This window comes from Drosophila sulfurigaster, chromosome X, assembly GCF_023558435.1.
Source record: "Drosophila sulfurigaster albostrigata strain 15112-1811.04 chromosome X, ASM2355843v2, whole genome shotgun sequence".
Lineage (NCBI taxonomy): Eukaryota > Metazoa > Arthropoda > Insecta > Diptera > Drosophilidae > Drosophila > Drosophila sulfurigaster.
Window position 1 is genome coordinate 29779868 of NC_084885.1, and position 19495 is coordinate 29799362.

General features: G+C 33.9%; 1 protein-coding gene across 2 annotated transcripts in view; it reads left to right on the forward strand.

Annotated features, from left to right (window-relative positions):
• Positions 1-1261: 1261 nt before the first annotated feature.
• The window catches only part of LOC133849511 (disheveled-associated activator of morphogenesis 1), a 43291-nt gene continuing 25057 nt past the window's right edge, over positions 1262-19495 (forward strand). For both annotated transcript variants that reach the window (XM_062285645.1, XM_062285646.1), the window contains exon 1: positions 1262-1503. In XM_062285645.1, coding sequence (XP_062141629.1) covers positions 1456-1503 — 48 coding nt within the window. In that variant the 5' untranslated portion in view covers positions 1262-1455. The remainder of the gene's footprint in view (positions 1504-19495) is intronic.

Here is a 19495-nt window from a genome sequence, read left to right on the forward strand (position 1 = left end):
GAGTGTCATAGGAAGGAAAAGTTCTGTATCTTGTAGCTTTATGTTTCAGTACAGTTTCATAGCTAACAGCTTTGACAGCCTAGAGTCATAGCAGCCAAGATTTTTTTGTAGCTAGCAGCTTTTAGTTTGAGTGCAGTTTCATAGCTAACTGCTTTGATAGCCTTGAGTGTGGAGCAGGCAATAGTTCTGTAGCTAGCAGCTTTAAGTTGCAAAGCTGGTAACTTTTAAGCATGGTATTATGTTTGTTAGCCTTCAACAATTACTTAAAATAATTAGTTAGCAATTATTAAACGCAGTTCCTGGAAATAAGAACGTTGCACATAACAATTATTCTTATTGCTCAACTTTTGTTAAACGCCACAAATTAAATACAAAACAAAAAGGTACAACAAAGTACAATTTGGCCTTAAGCCACAAAACAATTACGGCGCTGTGAAAAATGTCATCTATAAACACATCAAACTGATTTTGCATTCTAAAAACAAAAACAAAAACAAAAACAAAGAAATATGTTATGTGCTTTAACGCTGACCTTAAGCTGAAGTTTTTGGGATAGTTTTTGTTTAGTGTTTTTGTATTTCTTTGGTATGCACAATTCCCGCTGCCACCCACAAAGCAGCAACGAAAGACTACACTGGCGTCTCTTCTATTAGTAACAGCTGCACAGCTGCTCAGCTGCAGCAGCGACACAGTGACGGCAGCTAATGAGCCGGTTTCAAGCGCGCTCTCTCTCTCTCTTGCGCTCTCTTTTGCGCTATCTCGCCCACACTGAGCTCGCTTTTGGCACCTGTCGCATTGCAACTTTTGTCTTTTGCGTTCGCACTTCTTCGGCTTGTCGTTCGTTCGTTCGGCAGCTGTGCTGCTTCGGCTGTTCGTTCGGCTGACGTCGCTGCTTTTGCTTTTGCTTTGCATTTGTGGTTTCTTCAAGTTGTTGGCGCTGCGGTCTTCAGCGTCTTGAGCGCGTCGTTTCAATGCGCTGCCAGCCGTCGATAAGAACGCACGCGAGCCAAAGCACCGGGTGCTGAAATCTTAAGAAAGAAACAAACACTTTTTTTGGTGAACACAAATCTCGCGCGCGTTTTGTTATTTCTTTTTTTGCTCGTGCCAAGCAATTTTTTTTTTGCACTCAGTGTATCGGTTTATTGTTTACACACAAAAATAGAAAAGAAAAGAGAAAAAGCCGAAATACAATTGTTGAATAAATATCACATTTTTCTTTTTTTTTGTGATGTTGATGCTCAAATGCATTTGATGTGCACTGATTATTCTTTGTGGCTTCAGCGTTTCTGACTTCTTCTGTGTGTGTGTGCGTGTGTGTGTGCCTGTGTTAAAGTGTGCGTGTGTGTCATGTGACAATTCTCGCCGCCAGATGTCGCCCATGCATAAGTGAAGTTGTGAGAAGATTTTATCACACGCATCTCTTTCTTCAAAGTCAACATTGAAAACCGCTAAAAAATGGCAGCGAAAAATCAAATGAGTGTCTTCATGGAAAAGTTCAACACGGTGAGTTTTCAATTCAATCGAGTGGGGTTCAATGGAAATCTTTAGCAATTTTTGACATTTGACCAAAGCTTCCAAATGTTTTGGTTGCAATTGTGCCAAAGAAGTTGTTTTAAAATTTAAATAAGAATTTTGCAAGAGAGAGGAGAAAATAAAGTTTCTTGAAATTTAAAGAAGAATTTCGAATATGAGAGTAGCATTAAAACGTTTCTTTAAATTCAAATAGGAATTTTGAGTATGAGAGTAGCATAAAAAAGTTTCTTTAAATTCAAATAGGAATTTTGAGTATGAGAGAAAAGGCAAAAAAAATGCAAAAATTTTTCGACTATGAAAATTTTACGAAATTTTACTTTTATTACATTATGAAATAATTGAACTGAACATATATCAAAATTTCTTTTAATATGAGTTTAAGAGCGAAAAATAACAGAAAAATTATTTGCATAATTTCAAACATTTTTTACTGAAAAAAATTATCATAATATCCCAATTTAACTTTTATTACACTAAGAAATAACAGCTTAGAAATTTGTCTTTGGAATGTTTATTACTATAACTGTTAGTTATATAATCAACGCAAAAAAGGAGGAAAAGTATTGGTGCTATTTTTACCTTCTCAGGTGTCTCTTAGCTAATAATTGTTTTCGCTGTTTAAATAGATAAAATTGTTGTTAGCAAACAAGAGATGTCCAGCCTTTACTCTGAAGTGTGTCATAAATGTTTCGGAAAGTTTTTGCTACAGCAAAATAACAAAATAACAAATAAGTTTCGAAAGCTGCAAGTTTTATAAACCGAAAAATTGTCATTTATATTTGCAATCTTAAGTTGATCGTTAATTGTAAATTCTTGATAGAATTTGTTGCAATTAAATGTGACTTATGCATTTCCATTGAATGCTAAGTAAATACTGTCACTATTTTATAATATAAATGCAATGATTAAACTAATTGACCGCTGCTTACTCCATAATGAGATCGAATTAATCGGTGTGTGGAAAGCCCCTAAGATTAAGATGTGATTCATTAGCCAAGTGCACTTTATAGATCCGACTATTTGACATTCCATTCACGTTCTCACGCCTTTCTGCAATGTCACTGGGAGACTTGTTATTATTGATATTGATTTGATGCAGGCAACTCCTTTCTCTAAGTAGATTTGCAACTGATTTGAGTCATCGAAATGTAGTTGAAATGATTCGACTCGAATCGAATCGAATTTGCATGCGGAGTGTGTGGATGGGTCATCAATAAATTGGAATTGAAATTGAAATTGGAATTTTTTTGCGCTCAGTTTTCCCAATCGCTCGTCGCATTTTTGATCGCCGCAACGCACATAAAATGAAAGTGAAATGCGCTTCAAAAAAAATTAAGTGTTTGCTCTATACCCAGACGGTGTGTCTCTCTCTCTCTCCCTCTCCCCTTCTCGCTCTCTCTCCTTCCACTCTTTCTCTGCATTATGCCAAGTGGCTGCTTGAGGCTTGGGCTTCAATGAGCCCCAATTGAATTGAATTGAGCTGAACTGACGAAATGCTGCGCAGCGCATAATAAACGAGGCGTCCAAAAGAAGTGGCTAACAAACGATTTTATGCAGCCAATGCTAACAGTAGTTGTTGTTGTTGTTATTGTTGTTGTGATTGCTTATTGTGTATGCAACAATAATTAATAAATAATTTTCATTTGTTTGTTTTCATTGCGCACATCGAATAGCGAGTAATATGTGTGTGTTGCCTACAAAGAGAGTTGCCCAATTGCTCAATTGAGCACGCTCGATAAATTATCGAGCACAGTTATCGATAACGCATGCGAATTGCAAAATTTCTTTGCAGAATTTCCTAACCGATAACAACTCTTCTTCTAGACTATCCAACAATTGTGATTGCAATATATTTCAAATATATTTATTTGTTTATTTATATGTTGATTATTATACAGAATAATATAATAACTAAAATGAAAGTGAGTGCTAGCAACTAAGGCCATCGACTCACTATATTTCAAATACATTTTTTACCCTCTCTTTCATTTTCGTGCTGATAAACTGTGCAATAAATTAAATAATTTATGAAAAACTATAAGCTACAGTGGAGTGTGCTCGACTGTGAGATACCCGCAATACATTTTCAAAAATATACCGAATCAATGTACGATATAATGTACGGTATGTTGATATGCCAAATATACCATTGAGTGCAAAATATACCAGATTGTCAGGCAACGCAACTAAGACCTGTATTAAGTTGCCTTAAAGTATTTCTTTTATAGCTTTTACAAATTGTTTCCCATCAAATTTTCAGGAATCACAATCACAAAAACTATCGTTGTTATTGTCTGTACCGAAATTCGAGACTCTATCGTTTTTGTTTTCTCAAGCAATGTGTTCTTTATATAATATTTATAACGTTTTTTCTCTCACGAATTGTTTCTTACATTGTTTTACTTTTCATACACATACAAGTGTTTAATCAATATATAAAAATATGTTATAAACTTTATTTAAATGACATTTCTTATATGTTATCAAGCAATGTTCTTTCGATATGAACAAATATATTACGTTCCAACCATAATTAGATAATCGATCTGAAGCTTTACTTCAACTGAACTGCTATTGTGAAGTTTTTGTTAGTTTATTCAGTTCTATAAAATATTCAAATTCCCTCAAAAATAGTTTCTTACATTGTTTTATTTGTCGTTCAATCGAATATATAACAAACTTTATTTAAACAACATTTCATATATGTTATGAATTAATGTTTTTTTCAATATGAACAAAAATACTATATTACAATTTGATGTCACAAAGTAGTTATTAGTATAATTAGATAAAATGCTAGCAACTTTATTTCAAGAGAAGTTTTTATTAGTTTGATAATGCAGACGACATTTCTTCAGTTATTACAAATGTTGTCTCTAAAATAGTATCTCACATTATTTGACTTTTCGTTCAATGAATTAAGTAATATATTAGCAACTTTATTTCAACTGAACTGCATTTTGCGATTATAAAGTGTTTTTTTTTTTTTTTTATTAGTTTGATAACCCAGTTGTTACAACATTTGCGAACAGCTCGAAAACTCGCTTGAATTCTTCAATTTAAATATTTGAGCGTTTAACTGGCTCTGGGTCAATGGCGCAAGTCTTGAGTCTCGACTGTAGAGTCTTGATTCAAGAACTGTGTGGCATAACTGACGTCATCAAAGCGCATGCCACTTAATGCTCGCTCGATGATGATTATGATGATGATGATGATGATGATGATGATGAGGAGGTGACAGCAACCGGTAGAGAGTGGCGAGTAGTTAACGAGGGGAGTGAAAAGAGAGTTCGAACCAGTTTTGAAGCGTGATTCCAATGCGTATGCTTATGTAACCGAAAATCGCATGCAAAGTGCAGTCTGGAGAAGAGAGAAAGCAGCAGCAGCAGCAGCTGGTGATACGGTGTTAAATTCTAGCGCAGCTTGCGGTAGTTGATGTCACAAAACGAATGACTTAGGCAACAAACTTGTGTGGCCAGAGCGTCGAACGGGGCATTCGAGAAGTGCCGTTAACATTAGCATTAACGATGCTGCCGCAAGTCAGTCGTCATCAGATTTTGTGGATTGAGTTATTACTCAGCCTCGATATCGAACATCGAGAAATCCAAAAAAAGTCGCCTCGCGTTTCTTACGCAATATCCACACAACAACAACAACAACAACAACAACAACAACAACAGCAATTGTGTGGCAGGCAATCTTTTGATCGTAAATCCATCAAGCAGCTGAGACTTCTCAGTCTCAGTCGCAGTCTCAGCCTCAGTCTCAATCGCAATCGCAGTCACAGCTGTCAACGCCTGGGCAATTGCGTAAAGTGGGCGACGACTTGTGAGCACTCCACAATCTGTCACTCCTCTGTCCTCTGTCTGTGTTTTCCCCCCTCTCTCAGTCTCTCAGTCCGCTAATAGGCTTGTCTGCTGTCTTGGCTGCTGCACTGCGCTGATCGCCGTCGAAGGTGAGGCGGTTTTGGGGCTAATTATGAGCTGCGTTTTTTTATTATTATTTTTCTAAATGTTTTAATGCTGAATTGAATCAAGTTGCCTGTAAACAAGTGTCAAGTGCGTGGGGTTGCCCTCAGAATGTCAACGGCACAAGGAAGTTGTCTACTGTGGCATTGTTGCATTTTATGTGTGCGCTTTGCCATTAAACATTACTGCCACTCTACTTACGACTCTTTGTCTGAGTCTCTGAGTGTCTGTGTGTCTGTGTGTGTGTTTATCTCCCCAGCAAAACAACAATCTCCATTAGCCAAAGATGGAAGCACGCCTCAACAAATGTATTATATTATTATTGTAGGGACACAATTGAAATGGCAAAGCAATAGAGTTGTAAGTGCATTTTATTGTAAATGGTTAGTGTTGGAAAAATACTTCAACAAGTTACAAATTTAGCACAAATATTTATTGTAAATTTGATGACAATTAGAACAGCAAAAGAAGTTTCTACAAACGAAGCGGTTTTTTTAAGAAATTTGTTGTACATTTGTTGATAACTTGAACAGCAATTGAAATTATTAAAACAAAAAAAATGTAGGCTCAATTGGCATTTTCTACTTAAACTGGATTAAATTCAAGTAAAATAATGCAGGGTATATAAAATGTAAATTTTTAGTGGCAATATGATGATTATGTGTTTTGTTGGGCATTATATTTATTTAAGATAATAATCTAATAAAATACAATGTATAAAATGGTCATTCACAAGTTGAATGTTTAAATACGAAATTGATTTTCTTGGAAATCAAATGAAAAGTGCATATTTCTTTTAAACGGAATGTAGTGGTATATAAATATACTATATATACTATTTAGTATATTTGTAGTATTTTGTTAGAAATTAAATAAGTTGTGAGTACTTTTTTGCAGATGAATGTAGAAGTGTATAAATATACCAAATACAGATTCGAGCATATAAATATACTAATATATAAATATACCAAATCCAGATTTCAGTATATAAATATACTAATATATAAATATACCAAATTTAGATTTCAGTATTTAAGTATACTAATATATAAATATACCAAATCCAGATTTCAGTATAAAAATAAACTAATTTATAAATATACCAAAATTAGATTTAAGTATAAAAATATACTAATATATAAATATACCAAATCTAGATTTCAGTATATTAGAAATCAATTAAATTGAGATTAATTTTCTTAAGCTGAATATAGTAGCAAAATACCTTTCAGTATATTTTTAGTATATTAATTCGGCATATTTTAAGCATATACAGTATATTTTTAGTATATTAATTCGGTATATTTTAAGCATATACAAAATATATTTTTAGTATATTAATTCGGTATATTTCAAACATAATTCCGCATTGTTTTGCATTTACTAAAAATGCGTAGCGAGTATCTCATGGTCGAGCACACTCGTCTGTGGCTCTCTTACATGTTTTTGTATAAATAAATAGGCATTCAATTTTGTTTAGCTGCGAATATGAATTCGTTTCAGCTTTAGGCTGACAAATTTGAATGTTGTAAATCTTGATTCTTTCCATCGATTAGCAGTGATTCATTTAATAGATTGAGCTTGAGGCTAGTAAAGCAGCGTCGTGTGTTGTTCTCGGATCATTGAAATGCGCATTTAGCTGCATCACGCATACGTACCGTTGTGCCCTGTTGTAACCCAAGACAAACCGCCAATGTCAAGCCGCTTCCTCATGGCCCTGGCCCCTGGCAATGATACCAATTGTGTTGAATGCCGCCGCTTATCATTTAAATGCTGAGTACATTAAGTCGACTGTTGATTCTGCTTATGCAAGCAGAAAAGAGAAGTCGCAGAGGAGCAAGAGGAGGAGGAGCAAGAGGGGAGAGGAGGTGGTCGCAATTCGAGATACCGCAACTAAGTAAATTAACTTGCGGCATATATGAATTCGGTTCGGATTTTGTGTTACCCGACCATAAACCATAAACCATGATGCCTGATTTAGCAAAAATTTTTCCATCAATATTATGTGTTGTTGCTTTCGTATAGCTGTAAATACTTTGACGGTCGACACACAGCCTGAGGCATGAGACTCGAGGCTTGAGGCGGAGGGGAGAGCTTGAGGCCTGGGCCCCATTTATGGTAGCTCTGACCCATATTGTGGCTAACGTTGGCCAATGCTTTCGGTGCCAAATACGGAAGCTATGTAATGCTAATGAATTCAAAAGCAAAACCAAAAAAAAAAAAAAAAAACACTCACAAACATGTCTAGCAACAACGAAAAAGAAAAAATAAAAGAAAAACATTTGACGAAGCTGTTAAAAAGTTGTAATAATAATTTCCTGACTCTGATTTGCATGCTGCAAGTTTTGTTAAACATACTCAATCATTCCCTGACTCCCTTCCCCTTTCCTCCCCCCTTCTCCCATCTCCCATCTTGTTGTAGTCGCCTCTCAAACACCGCATTCCATGCGATGCCATTTGCAATGACAACTCGGCGAGCAGCTGAAATGAAAAGCACAGAGATTGCAGCCACCGTGGAATGCGAGCAGAGCAAAACAGAGACCACCACCTACGTGAGATGACACAATCACAATTGGTGTTCGCATACACGAGATAATATACTATACGAGTATACCCTGTAAAGGGTTGGCCATAAAACTACAAATAATTCCGTGCTAATTTCTTAATGTGAAATCTTTGCTGCTCGCACGCTTTTCTTTTAATTGAATAGGAAAAGCAACTTCTTATAACAATCATATTTTCACTACTATACGAATAGAGAATGCTATTCGTATAGTAGTAATAAACTAAGAAGGTTAATACTACATGATGATAATAGTTATATTTCCCTATTTCGTGATTATGTAGCCTGAAGTCGCTCTGGTTCATCCCTTTTCAATAAGAAATTGTATTTGTTATTTCAATAATATTTCCTGATCAATTCCCTTTTCTTCAACAATATTCATATTTTAGTAGCCAATCTTATTTTACAGGGCATCTGCCAGTCGCGCATCTTATCGCTTCAACTTAATTGTTATGCATGCGGGTTATTTGTATATTAAAATTGTACCAAAAACTTATAACAGCTGTGGTGAAAGTCGTACGTCTGATAACAGAGATAATACATTTCTATCGTGTTTTGTTTCTCGTTGTATTGGCACAAGTGTTGAGACAATATTATTATCGGCGTGTTCTCTCAATGTCAACTATCAGTTGTTGTTATTGTGTTCAGTCTCAGTGTCAAGCAATGAGATAAACCGAATGGCAATCAGAAGAGTTGTTAAACATTTTCTTCAGATGCAGATACAGTTTCATTTCGAATTCAACTTGCTACAGTTTGCGAAATTTCGCGTAATACATGATAAGAATAGTGAGAGTGATTAAAAGTGAATTAAAAGCGAGAACACAGCTCTTTTAAGTTGATTAAATATGCACATCTAAAAAATTGTAAATGCACTTGTTCAAGTCTGTTTTAAAACAAGTGAAAGAAATAATTTTATACTATATGTCTGCAGATGTCCGGTATTAATTGCTTTGGTTGACAGTGTGTTATATTTTGTGTTCTATAGTACTAGTGTCACGATATACGAAATATAGCTTTAGAGTACATTTTCAGTATTTTTAGGTATTTGGTATTTGGTATATTTTGTCGTTTATGGTATGTTTTGAATGTGATAGTATGTCGGTATACAAAATATAGCTTCGGGTATGTTTTAAGTATTTTTTCGGTATATTGATTTGGTATATTTTGAATTCTATGATATATTTTGAATGAGGTGGTATCGCCATGCGAAATATAGTTTGTAGTATATTTTTAGGTATATTTATTTAGTATATTTTTTTATTTAATGGTATATTTCTAATATGGAAGTATGTCGATATATGAAATATTGCTTGCAGCATATGTTCAGTATTTTGAGGTATATTGATTTGGTATATTTTGTATTCTGTGGTATATTTATGCCGATATACGAAATATAGCTTGTAGTACATTTTCAATATTTTCGTGTGTCGTGTTATGTCGACATGCGTAATACCTTGCAGTATATTTGTTATTATATGGTATATTCTTAATATATTATTAGGTCGATATACGTAATATAGCTTGCAATATATGTATGTCCAATATTCAGTATTCTATGGTATAAATTAAATGCGATGGTATATGGACATGCGAAATATAGCTTTCTGTACACTTTAAGTAGTTTTTCGGTATATAGATTTGGTATATTTTTATGTGGTAGTATATTGACATGCGAAATATAGGCTTTTGTCATATTCTTAGTATTTTCTTGGTATATCTTGTATTTAATGGTATAAATTGTGTGATGGTATATTGTCATGTGATATATAGCTTCGGGTATACTTTAAGTAGTTTTTCGGTATATAGATTTATTATATTTTTTTATGACAATACCATACTGTTTATCTTTCACTGAGAATAGGTTAAAATAAAATGTGCTGGGGAAGTTGTAAATGTAAATAAATGAAACACTCACCTCATTGTCCTATATCTCAAGTGATTATCTTCAAAGCATCAACTACTGACCGAATGTTGTTGAACAACTGCTTTTGGATGCTGATGCTGATGCTGTCCCCTTCTTAGATGCTGTTGGGTTGACTGAGGTGACTGGGTCAATGTTTTCTCAGCTGGCCGAGTTCATTTCTAGTATCTGCATTTTATAGCCATTCCCGTTGCGTAACTCGTTTTGTTGTGTTGGGTTGCGTTGTTGCAACTAACGAGTTGCCATTGCTAAGCCTCTTTCAAAGTTGCAACTGCAACTGCAACACAAAGTCAAACGAGCAACCCAAGTAGTTACATTTTATGTTTTCAACTTTAATTTTGCAAGTATTATAATAAAATTGTGTACCGGAAATTATGACTATTATACTACAATATATATTTTATGTTGTTAGTTTTGCTGATATGGATTGTATTCTCAATCTACCTCCATCATTTCCACGTCTTCACTACTGCTGTCATCCATTTGGATGATGGCTGTGAGTATATTATTATCCAATTGTTGCGCCATTTCAGGAGGCAGCTTCTTGGTTGGCACCTTTGGTTTGCGCATCTGCCTTCTGAATGGAGAGAGACGTTGTTGCGCAGCCGAGGGGCGTGAGACGCGCTTAGTAATGGTCATTTTGTACACTGCAAAATATGGTATATGGTATGCAAAAGAATGAAATAATAAATTCAGCTTCATTTCGTATACGCACTGTAGAATTCACAAGAACACGAATGCAAAACGTTTGTAAAAAAAATATAAAGAGGTATCAAATTTTCGTAGCGTAAATAAATAAAATCAAAAATTTCTCAACTTAAAAACAAAATAAAACCTTTCACAACGATAAATTTTTGTTGATTGAGAAATGTGTATGCAAAATATTGTAGAAGTAATGTTCGAGCTTTGACCAGCTTGCTGAGATGCAAATAACATTTTCAACATTGATTCTTGGCCAACTTTGATCTTTCAACGCAACGCAGATTTTGAAAGAATATCAAAAAACAAAACAAAAAAAAAACATTAATTAAAATGTTAAATGAATAGTTTCAGTGCTTCTTTAGAATGTGCATTTAAGGAAGGTAGAAATTGCACAAAATGAACCGCGATCTTTAAGAAGCTCCATCGAGAATAGTTAATTTTTGTCAAGCATAGTATTTTTTATAATTATTTATATAAAGTAAAACTTAGGCTTAAAATTAAGATGTTTAATGACAAACATATAAATTTATTATTTTATTATTATATAAAATGCATTTTGCATATCATTTGCAATTGTTTTAAAGTTTGTTTTCTAATCTGCTTCATTTGAGGATTCTTTGAATTTCCATTCCTGTTGCCTTTCCTCTTCGTTGTCATCGTTGTTGTTTTGAGTGGACGATTTAAAGCGGAACATGGGGCGTATGCGTGATCTTAGCATTCTTTTGTATTTCCTTAGAATGCTCAAGGACACAAAGTTAGAAATGCTCTTCTTCTTGTGCGAAAAGTTGCGCTTGACAATGGTCATGTTTGCTGCTTTGAGTTGACAAATTTGATCTAGAATAGCTGGCAATGTTTATAACGATGTAAATTCTTAATTTCTTTAACAAAAACGTACCTTGAAGATGGACTTTACTTCGTTTAGGATTGAAAAGTAATGGAATACTACAAATTGAACAAGTTGAAATTCCTTGTCAAGATTTCACTTTGATAACTTTAGCACTGTTTACTTGACACCCGAAAAGTTCTGTTAAAAAAAAGAAATTGGTAAATTGACAGGCATCACTTGTGATCAGCTCAACTTCGAAATGCAGAGAGGTGGAGAAAAAACACAGTTGTGGGTAAAAGTTTTCCGCTAGGAGAAGAGTCCAATGGGGAGATGATGGGGGGCAAGACTGCAGTTTTCTTCTCAGTGTGTCAACAAGCGTTGAAGAAGAGGAAGACGCTGACGGTGTAACTGGCAGCAGCAGCTTGAGAGATTTCACCTAACAGCAACCACAACAACAACAACAACAACAACAACAATGTCGACAACGGCTAACCACAAGAAATCGCCAACTTAATTTACAGCATTTTGAATGTGGCCAGCACGATCTATGCAATCTTCTGCTTTGTTTTTTTTTTTTCTTTTCTTTTTCTTTTCGTTGTGTGTCTTTTCTTTTTATATTTTTCTTTTTTTTTTTTTGTCGCCTTTTAAACATTTTCACTTTCGTTTTCAATTTGTGTGTTTTGAGGTTTCGCGCTGGCCAAAAAAAAGTCGAAACCAACTGCGACGGCCGCCTCTCTTAGCCGGGCCAATAATCACAATAATCGTGGTAAGCGGGCAGTCAGTCAGGCCCGGTCTGGTCTGGTCTCTTGGTCTGCTGGTCTCTTGGTCTCTTGGTCCCCCAAACAAGCGAGAGATCGCCAAATGTAAACTGGTTGGCTTGTTGTCTTGGGGACGCCAAGCTGATGTTTTTTTTCTCTTTTTTTTTTTTTTTGGCCGGATGCTTGGAATTTTCGGATGCCAAACGAAAGTGAAAACGGCCGACAAGAAGCAAATGAAATCAAAATTGAATTTAAATAAATTACGTATGTTAATTGCAGTCAGGTCACCAAAAAATACAAACACCAACTCTTTTCGATTTACCAGCAGCTCACCAAACTCAAATTATCCAAAAACAACATACTACAACTACTTACAACAAAATATAGATTAAACGTAATGGCAAAAATTACCGAATAGTTGTTGCCCTTTTGATGTAAGAAATACTGAATATATATTTATTAAATATAAAATTTGTTTCACTCAAATATTAACCTTCTATATATTATATTTAAAGCAATTTCTGGTAAGATTTTGAATTGATTTTTATAGTTTTATACTATAAAGTAGAAGTAGTATTTATTATAAACATAGCCTGTTATATTTTAGTATTTTTTCAGTATATTCATTTCTAAACTGTTTTTAATGCCCACTACTCTCAAATTAAAAGTTGGTTGTGCAAATATATTCATTGGTATATTTTAGTATTTTTGGTATATTTTGCCCAAACTGAGCATTATTTAGTAGTTTTTGGTATATAACCCTTTACTTTCAGAATGAAATACTGGTATATTACAGTATTTTTTCGGTATATTTATTTCTGAACTGAGTTTTATACTAGCAACACTTTGAGTAAAATGGTATTATAAATAAAGCCTTCGGTATATTTTAGTATTTTTTTGGTATATCAGTCCGCCATAATTAAGATTGAAAGGGTGTTATAAATATAGTTTTTGGTATATTTTAGTATTTTTTCGGTATATTCATTTCTAAACTGAGTTTTATACTAGCAGCATTCTGAGTAAAATGGTAATATAAATAAAGCCTTCGGTATATTATATTTTAGTATTTTTTCGGTATATTTATCCGCTATCCTTAAGAGTGAAAGGGTATTATAAATATAGTTTTTGGTATATTTTTGTACTTTTGCGGTATATTTGAAGAATAATACCACACTGTTCTGAGCCCACTCCACTGTAGCACTCTGGCTTATTATTGATAGTTTAGTATAAATGCATTTCAATTGCACTTAATTGGTTATTATTAATTTGTCATGCTGTTCGCTTGGGTTAGAGTATTTGCCAACTGAAACTGAATCTGAAACTGAAACCGAAACTGAAACTGTGTTTTGCTTCGTTTTTTTTTTTTTTTTTGTTGTTTTGTATTTTTGTGTTGTTTTTGCGAGTTGCGGCTTACTTGAATTAATGAGGGTCAAGATACTTGACGGCTTTGGCTTTCTACATCATCATCAGCGAACGGCAACAACAACAACAACGATGAAGACAACAACAAGAGAAGCAGCATCATCTTGATGATCAACTGCTTCATCAACTGCTTCATCATCTGCTTCATCAACAGCTTCATCGACACCTTGAATATGCTGCAGGTGAAGTTTGAGTTAAAGACTTCGGCTCAGATTGATGAAGGCAGCAGATGTTGCTCTTGAAATCTGCGACTGTGTGTGTGTGTGTGTGTGTGTGTGTGTGTGTGTGTGTGTGTGTGTGTGTGTGTGTGTGTGTGTGTATGTGTGTTGGCTGACAGCCAAAGAGCCAAAAGGGCGGCACAACAAGACGACAAGAAGACAAGAAGACATCGTGAAGCCTTGGCGCACGTGCCTCAAGTTAATGAAAGCGCTTTGTTGTTGTTGTTGTTGTTGCTGTTGTTGGGGGTCATCAACTGTCTGCATATCCTGTTGAAATCTGATGAAAGCAGGCTCCACAATAAAACTGAGATCTATGAGATCATTAGCCATGCAATTGAGTGTGATTGATTGCGAACAGCAATCCCTCTATAGAATGTCATTTTGTTTTTTTTGGTTTTGGTTTTCAAAAGTTACCCCACTCCCCATCACGTTGTAATGCGTTTAATTAATGACATTTGGCTTTATATGGTGTATTATCTTAGAATTTTGCGCTGTTTTGCGCTGTTTGATTTACGAGACAATGGCGACAAAAGAGTCTCTCGAAACATTTTTGACCAAATGGCCACTTCCCACATCAGACCTAAAGATAAATACAATAAAAAACGTGGACAACATGACGAGTTTTGGCTGTTTTCTTGTTAATCTCGGACAATAATCGTGTTTTGAGGCACGAAAATGATCTCATAACGGCGTACGGCGGCGAAGTGTGTCCGGTCGGTCAATTAAAGGCCAATTGAACCCTGTGGAGCTGATTAACAATGCGTCTCGTTTAGTCAATTAAAACGCCAGCCAGCTAGCCAGTATTTTATAAACTCAACTCAACTCTACCCAAAAAAATACAAACACACTAAAGATAAAGAAATACCTAAGAAAAAAAAGACAAAACAGACAAAATTTATGACAAAAAGCAGTTTGATCAAATGTTGCTTGTTTTCGGCTTTTCTAAAGCTTTTCTTTTGCGCGCTCTCCTCTCATTAATATCAAACGCATGTCGAGGGTATTATGATGTGTGTCTGTGTGTGTGTCTGTTGAATCTCTCTCAATCTCTCAACTTATCTGATTCAAACAACTTTATCTTTTTAGCTGATGGTGTGAGTAACTTATAGAAGTTAAAAAAAAGATACAGAAAATATCAACATTATGCAAACAGCAAACTGTGATTAATGCGCTTGAAACTTGAAAGATAGTGTATTAAAACGTCGGACAGCAATTTGTAAAAACAATTATGAATTTTATAATATATCGATATACCAAATGTAACAGTTGGTATATTTTATACCAAGCAAAACACAGTATATATTAAATGTAATAGTATATCGATATACCAAATGTAACAGTTGGTATATTTTATACCAAAACAAAACACTGTATATATTGAATGTAATAGTATATCGATATACCAAATGTAACAGTTGGTATATTTTATACCAAACAAATCACAGTATATATTGAATGTAATAGGACATCGATATACCAAATGTATCACTTGGTATATTTTATACCAAACAAAACACAGTATATCTTAAATGCAATATTATATCAATATACCGAATATATATAGGTATATTTTATACCTATACAACAAACGGTATATATTAAATATATACCGAATATAGAAATTGGTATATTTTATAGTAAGCAAAGCACAGCATATATTAATATACCAAATATAACAGTTGGTATAATTATACCAATCAAAACACAGTATATATTGAATGTAATAGTATACCGAAAATATTGCTATACCAAGTATAACAGTTGGTATATTTCGTCATTTTTCAGTATATTAATATAAAATCTAATACAATTTGGTATTTATCAGTATATTCATTTGATATATTTATGTATACTTCTTTTTGGTATATTTTATGAAACAATACCGCATTGCTTTGCTTTTATTAAAAATTGGTAGCTTGTATCTCACAGTCAAGCACACTCGACTGCAGCTTTCTTACTTGTTTTTTGTTTGTTCGCTATTTTCTTCGGTTCGATTTGCTTTTGCATTGTTTTAAATTAATAACTTATATCGATTTTTATAAGAGCCCGCGGCGCACATCAATTGATTTACCGGATTAGCATACACAAACATGGAGAGTTCCAGACACACACACACACATACAGACACTCTCTCGCACATACCTCTCGCATACATATGCATATACATATGTATGTGTGTATGATCCATAGTCGAAGTCGAACCCATGTCGACTACTTTTTTGTTTTGTTTTTTTCTTCCACTTTACAAGTTGATTTTGGCTTAAAAAAATTATTTGCAATTTATGAAACGCGTTCACAATAACAGCCACAACAACAAAAACAACAACAACAACAACGACGAGAGACGAAAGTAAAAGTTCAATTAAATAAAGATAAATTGCACAACAATTGTTGTTGGTTTCGCCGGGCCAACTGGTCAAGTCCAAGCCCAACTTGAAGTCGCCGTTTGCCATCGATGTCGATGTCGATGTCGAAGTCGATGTTGAAGCTCAAATCGGTTCGACTCTTCGAGTCTTCGGCTTAGCTCGTTGGGCTTTACGTTTACGTAAGCCTCATAAAAATTTCAAAAATGTTGAAAATTGCTCATTGAGACAATGCCAAGTGCCAAGTTCCAAGTAGCAAGTGCCAACATTTATTCACTGCCAACTGCCAACTACCAACTGACACGCCCTAGACCCATGACAATTACGAATTGATAAACACACTTGAAAACCATTTTCCAAACCCGCACACAAAAGTAAAAGTCTGTCTGGAAATTGCATTCGAGACTCCAAAACTTGTCTCATTTTTATTTTAGAACATTTTCTTGATCTTGCAAATAATTTTAACTCGAAACAACATTTCAAATGGTTTAAAACTTGGTCGAATAGTTGATGACTTCTTATGTAGTATTAGCTAATTTGGTTTAATTCGAGACTCCAAAACTTGTCTCATTTTTAATTCAGAACATTTTCTTGGGTCTTTGGAACATTTTTGTTTTTTATTCGAAATAGAATTTCGAATGGTTTATAACTTCGTCACATGTTTTAACTTGAAAACTTCTCATCCAATATTAGCTAATTTGGGTTAAATTCTCTTTCAATCGAGACTCCAAAACTTGTCTCATTTTTATTTCAGAACATTTTCTTGATCTTGCAAATAATTTTGATTGAGACTCCAAAACTTGTCTCATTTTTATTTCAGAACATTTTCTTGATCTTGCAAATAATTTTGATTGAGACTCCAAAACTTGTCTCATTTTTATTTCAGAACATTTTCTTGGGTCTTTGGAACATTTTTGTTTTTAATTTGAAATAGAATTTCGAATGGTTTATAACTTCGTCACATGTTTTAACTTGAAAACTTCTCATCCAATATTAGCTAATTTCAAATTTAACTTGAAAACTTCTCATCCAATATTAGCTAATTTGGGTTAAATTCTCTTTCAATCGAGACTCCAAAACTTGTCTCATTTTTAATTCAGAACATTTTCTTGGGTCTTTGGAACATTTTTGTTTTTAATTTGAAATAGAATTTCGAATGGTTTATAACTTCGTCACATGTTTTAACTTGAAAACTTCTCATCCAATATTAGCTAATTTCAAATTTAACTTGAAAACTTCTCATCCAATATTAGCTAATTTGGGTTAAATTCTCTTTCAATCGAGACTCCAAAACTTGTCTCATTTTTATTTCAGAACATTTTCTTGATCTTGCAAATAATTTTGATTGAGACTCCAAAACTTGTCTCACTATTAATTCAGAACATTTTCTTGGTCTTGCAAATAATTTTGATTATTTTTTTTAACTCGAAACAAAATTTCAAATGGTTTAAAACTTAGTGGCATATTTTAACTTCAAAACTTCTTATCCAATATTAGCTAATTTGGCTTAAATTCTTGTCTTGTTTTGTCTTGTCTCATTTTTAATTCAGAACATTTTCTTGGGTCTTTGGAACATTTTTGTTTTTAATTCGAAATAGAATTTCGAATGGTTTATAACTTCGTCACATGTTTTAACTTGAAAACTTCTCATCCAATATTAGCTAATTTCAAATTTAACTTGAAAACTTCTCATCCAATATTAGCTAATTTGGCTTAAATTCTTGTCTTGTTTTGTCTTGTCTTGTCTCATTTTTATTTCTGAACATTTTCTTGATCTTGCAAATAATTTTGATTGAGACTCCAAAACTTGTCTCATTTTTATTTCTGAACATTTTCTTGATCTTGCAAATAATTTTGATTGAGACTCCAAAACTTGTCTCACTTTTAATTCAGAACATTTTCTTGGTCTTGCAAATAATTTTGATTATTTTTTTTAACTCGAAACAGAATTTTAAATGGTTTAAAACTTAGTGGCATATTTTAACTTCGAAACTTCTTATCCAATATTAGGTAATTTGGCTTAAATTTGTCTTGTCTTATTTTTAATTAAGAACATTTTCTTGGTTTTTTTTTTTAATTCTAAGTAGATTTGTGAATGGCTTGTAACACTTTTTTTGACTTGAAAACTTCTTTTACAATAGTTGCCAAGTCTGCCAATTGATTACCGATTAGCTCAAGTTTAGCTATATCTGAAGAGGAAATGATTTGGTTGCTTGTTGTTGGAATTTCAATTCGTTTAATTCTTCTGCTGACGATGGACAAACGAATTCCACGTTCACGTATCTTTCGACCATCTTTATTCTTGGCCACACGCATTGTATTCAATTTTTTGGAAGTACACAAAAAATGTATTCAATTTGAAAGAATCAAATTTAAAATCTCGAAAAAGTTTGGTGATGTTAGCGGATGCAAACTTTTGCTTAAAATTGATGCCTTAAAATATTTGTATGGAATTTTTAGAAACTTTTTTGTGTGAATCTTTTACTCAGAGAGATTGAAATGATTTGTCTTACATTTGGTTGAAGTATTTTGGACAGCTTACTTCAATACTGCTATTTTTTTGATCAGAGTGCTTTGTTTTTATTTTATAGGAAATTTATTTTCTATTTGAACTCTACAAAAAGTATGCTTATTAAAAATTGAAATGTAAATAATATATGACTAGAAATTGTATATAAAAGTGCGCATTAGAGATCGCTGATAGGAATTCTTGTGGTAGCAATAAATTCAAATGTCCAAAGTGTGCAATAAATAAATTAATTTTCACTTTTCATTTGCTTCATGATTGCCGTGGATTATGGGTTGTCTGTTTATGTGTGTGTGTGTGAGAGATCGTGATACTAAAATAATGCTGCTATAATGGAGTGTCAAAAGTCATTTGGCCTGCCACAAAATGTGGCCGTGAGGCAAAGCAAATATTCGAGTTAGCAACGACAGAGCAAAGCAACAACAACACCAATAAAAATAACAAGCCAAGGCATTAGAGGCTTTTGACAAGCGAGTTGTGTTTGGATATTAGATGTTGGTGCATTTCATTTCAGCACTTTCATCGTTGATTGTCGAATTGAAGAAGAAACAAAAGAGTGTAAACGAGAGAGAGAGTGAGCAAGGGAAAGAGGTAGAGAGAGAGAGAGTGCAATGTAGAGAAAGAGATGAAAAGCCTCCGGCTTGGGAGTCACTGAAAGGCCAATGCATTCAAACAGATACGTGACATTCAAATGGGC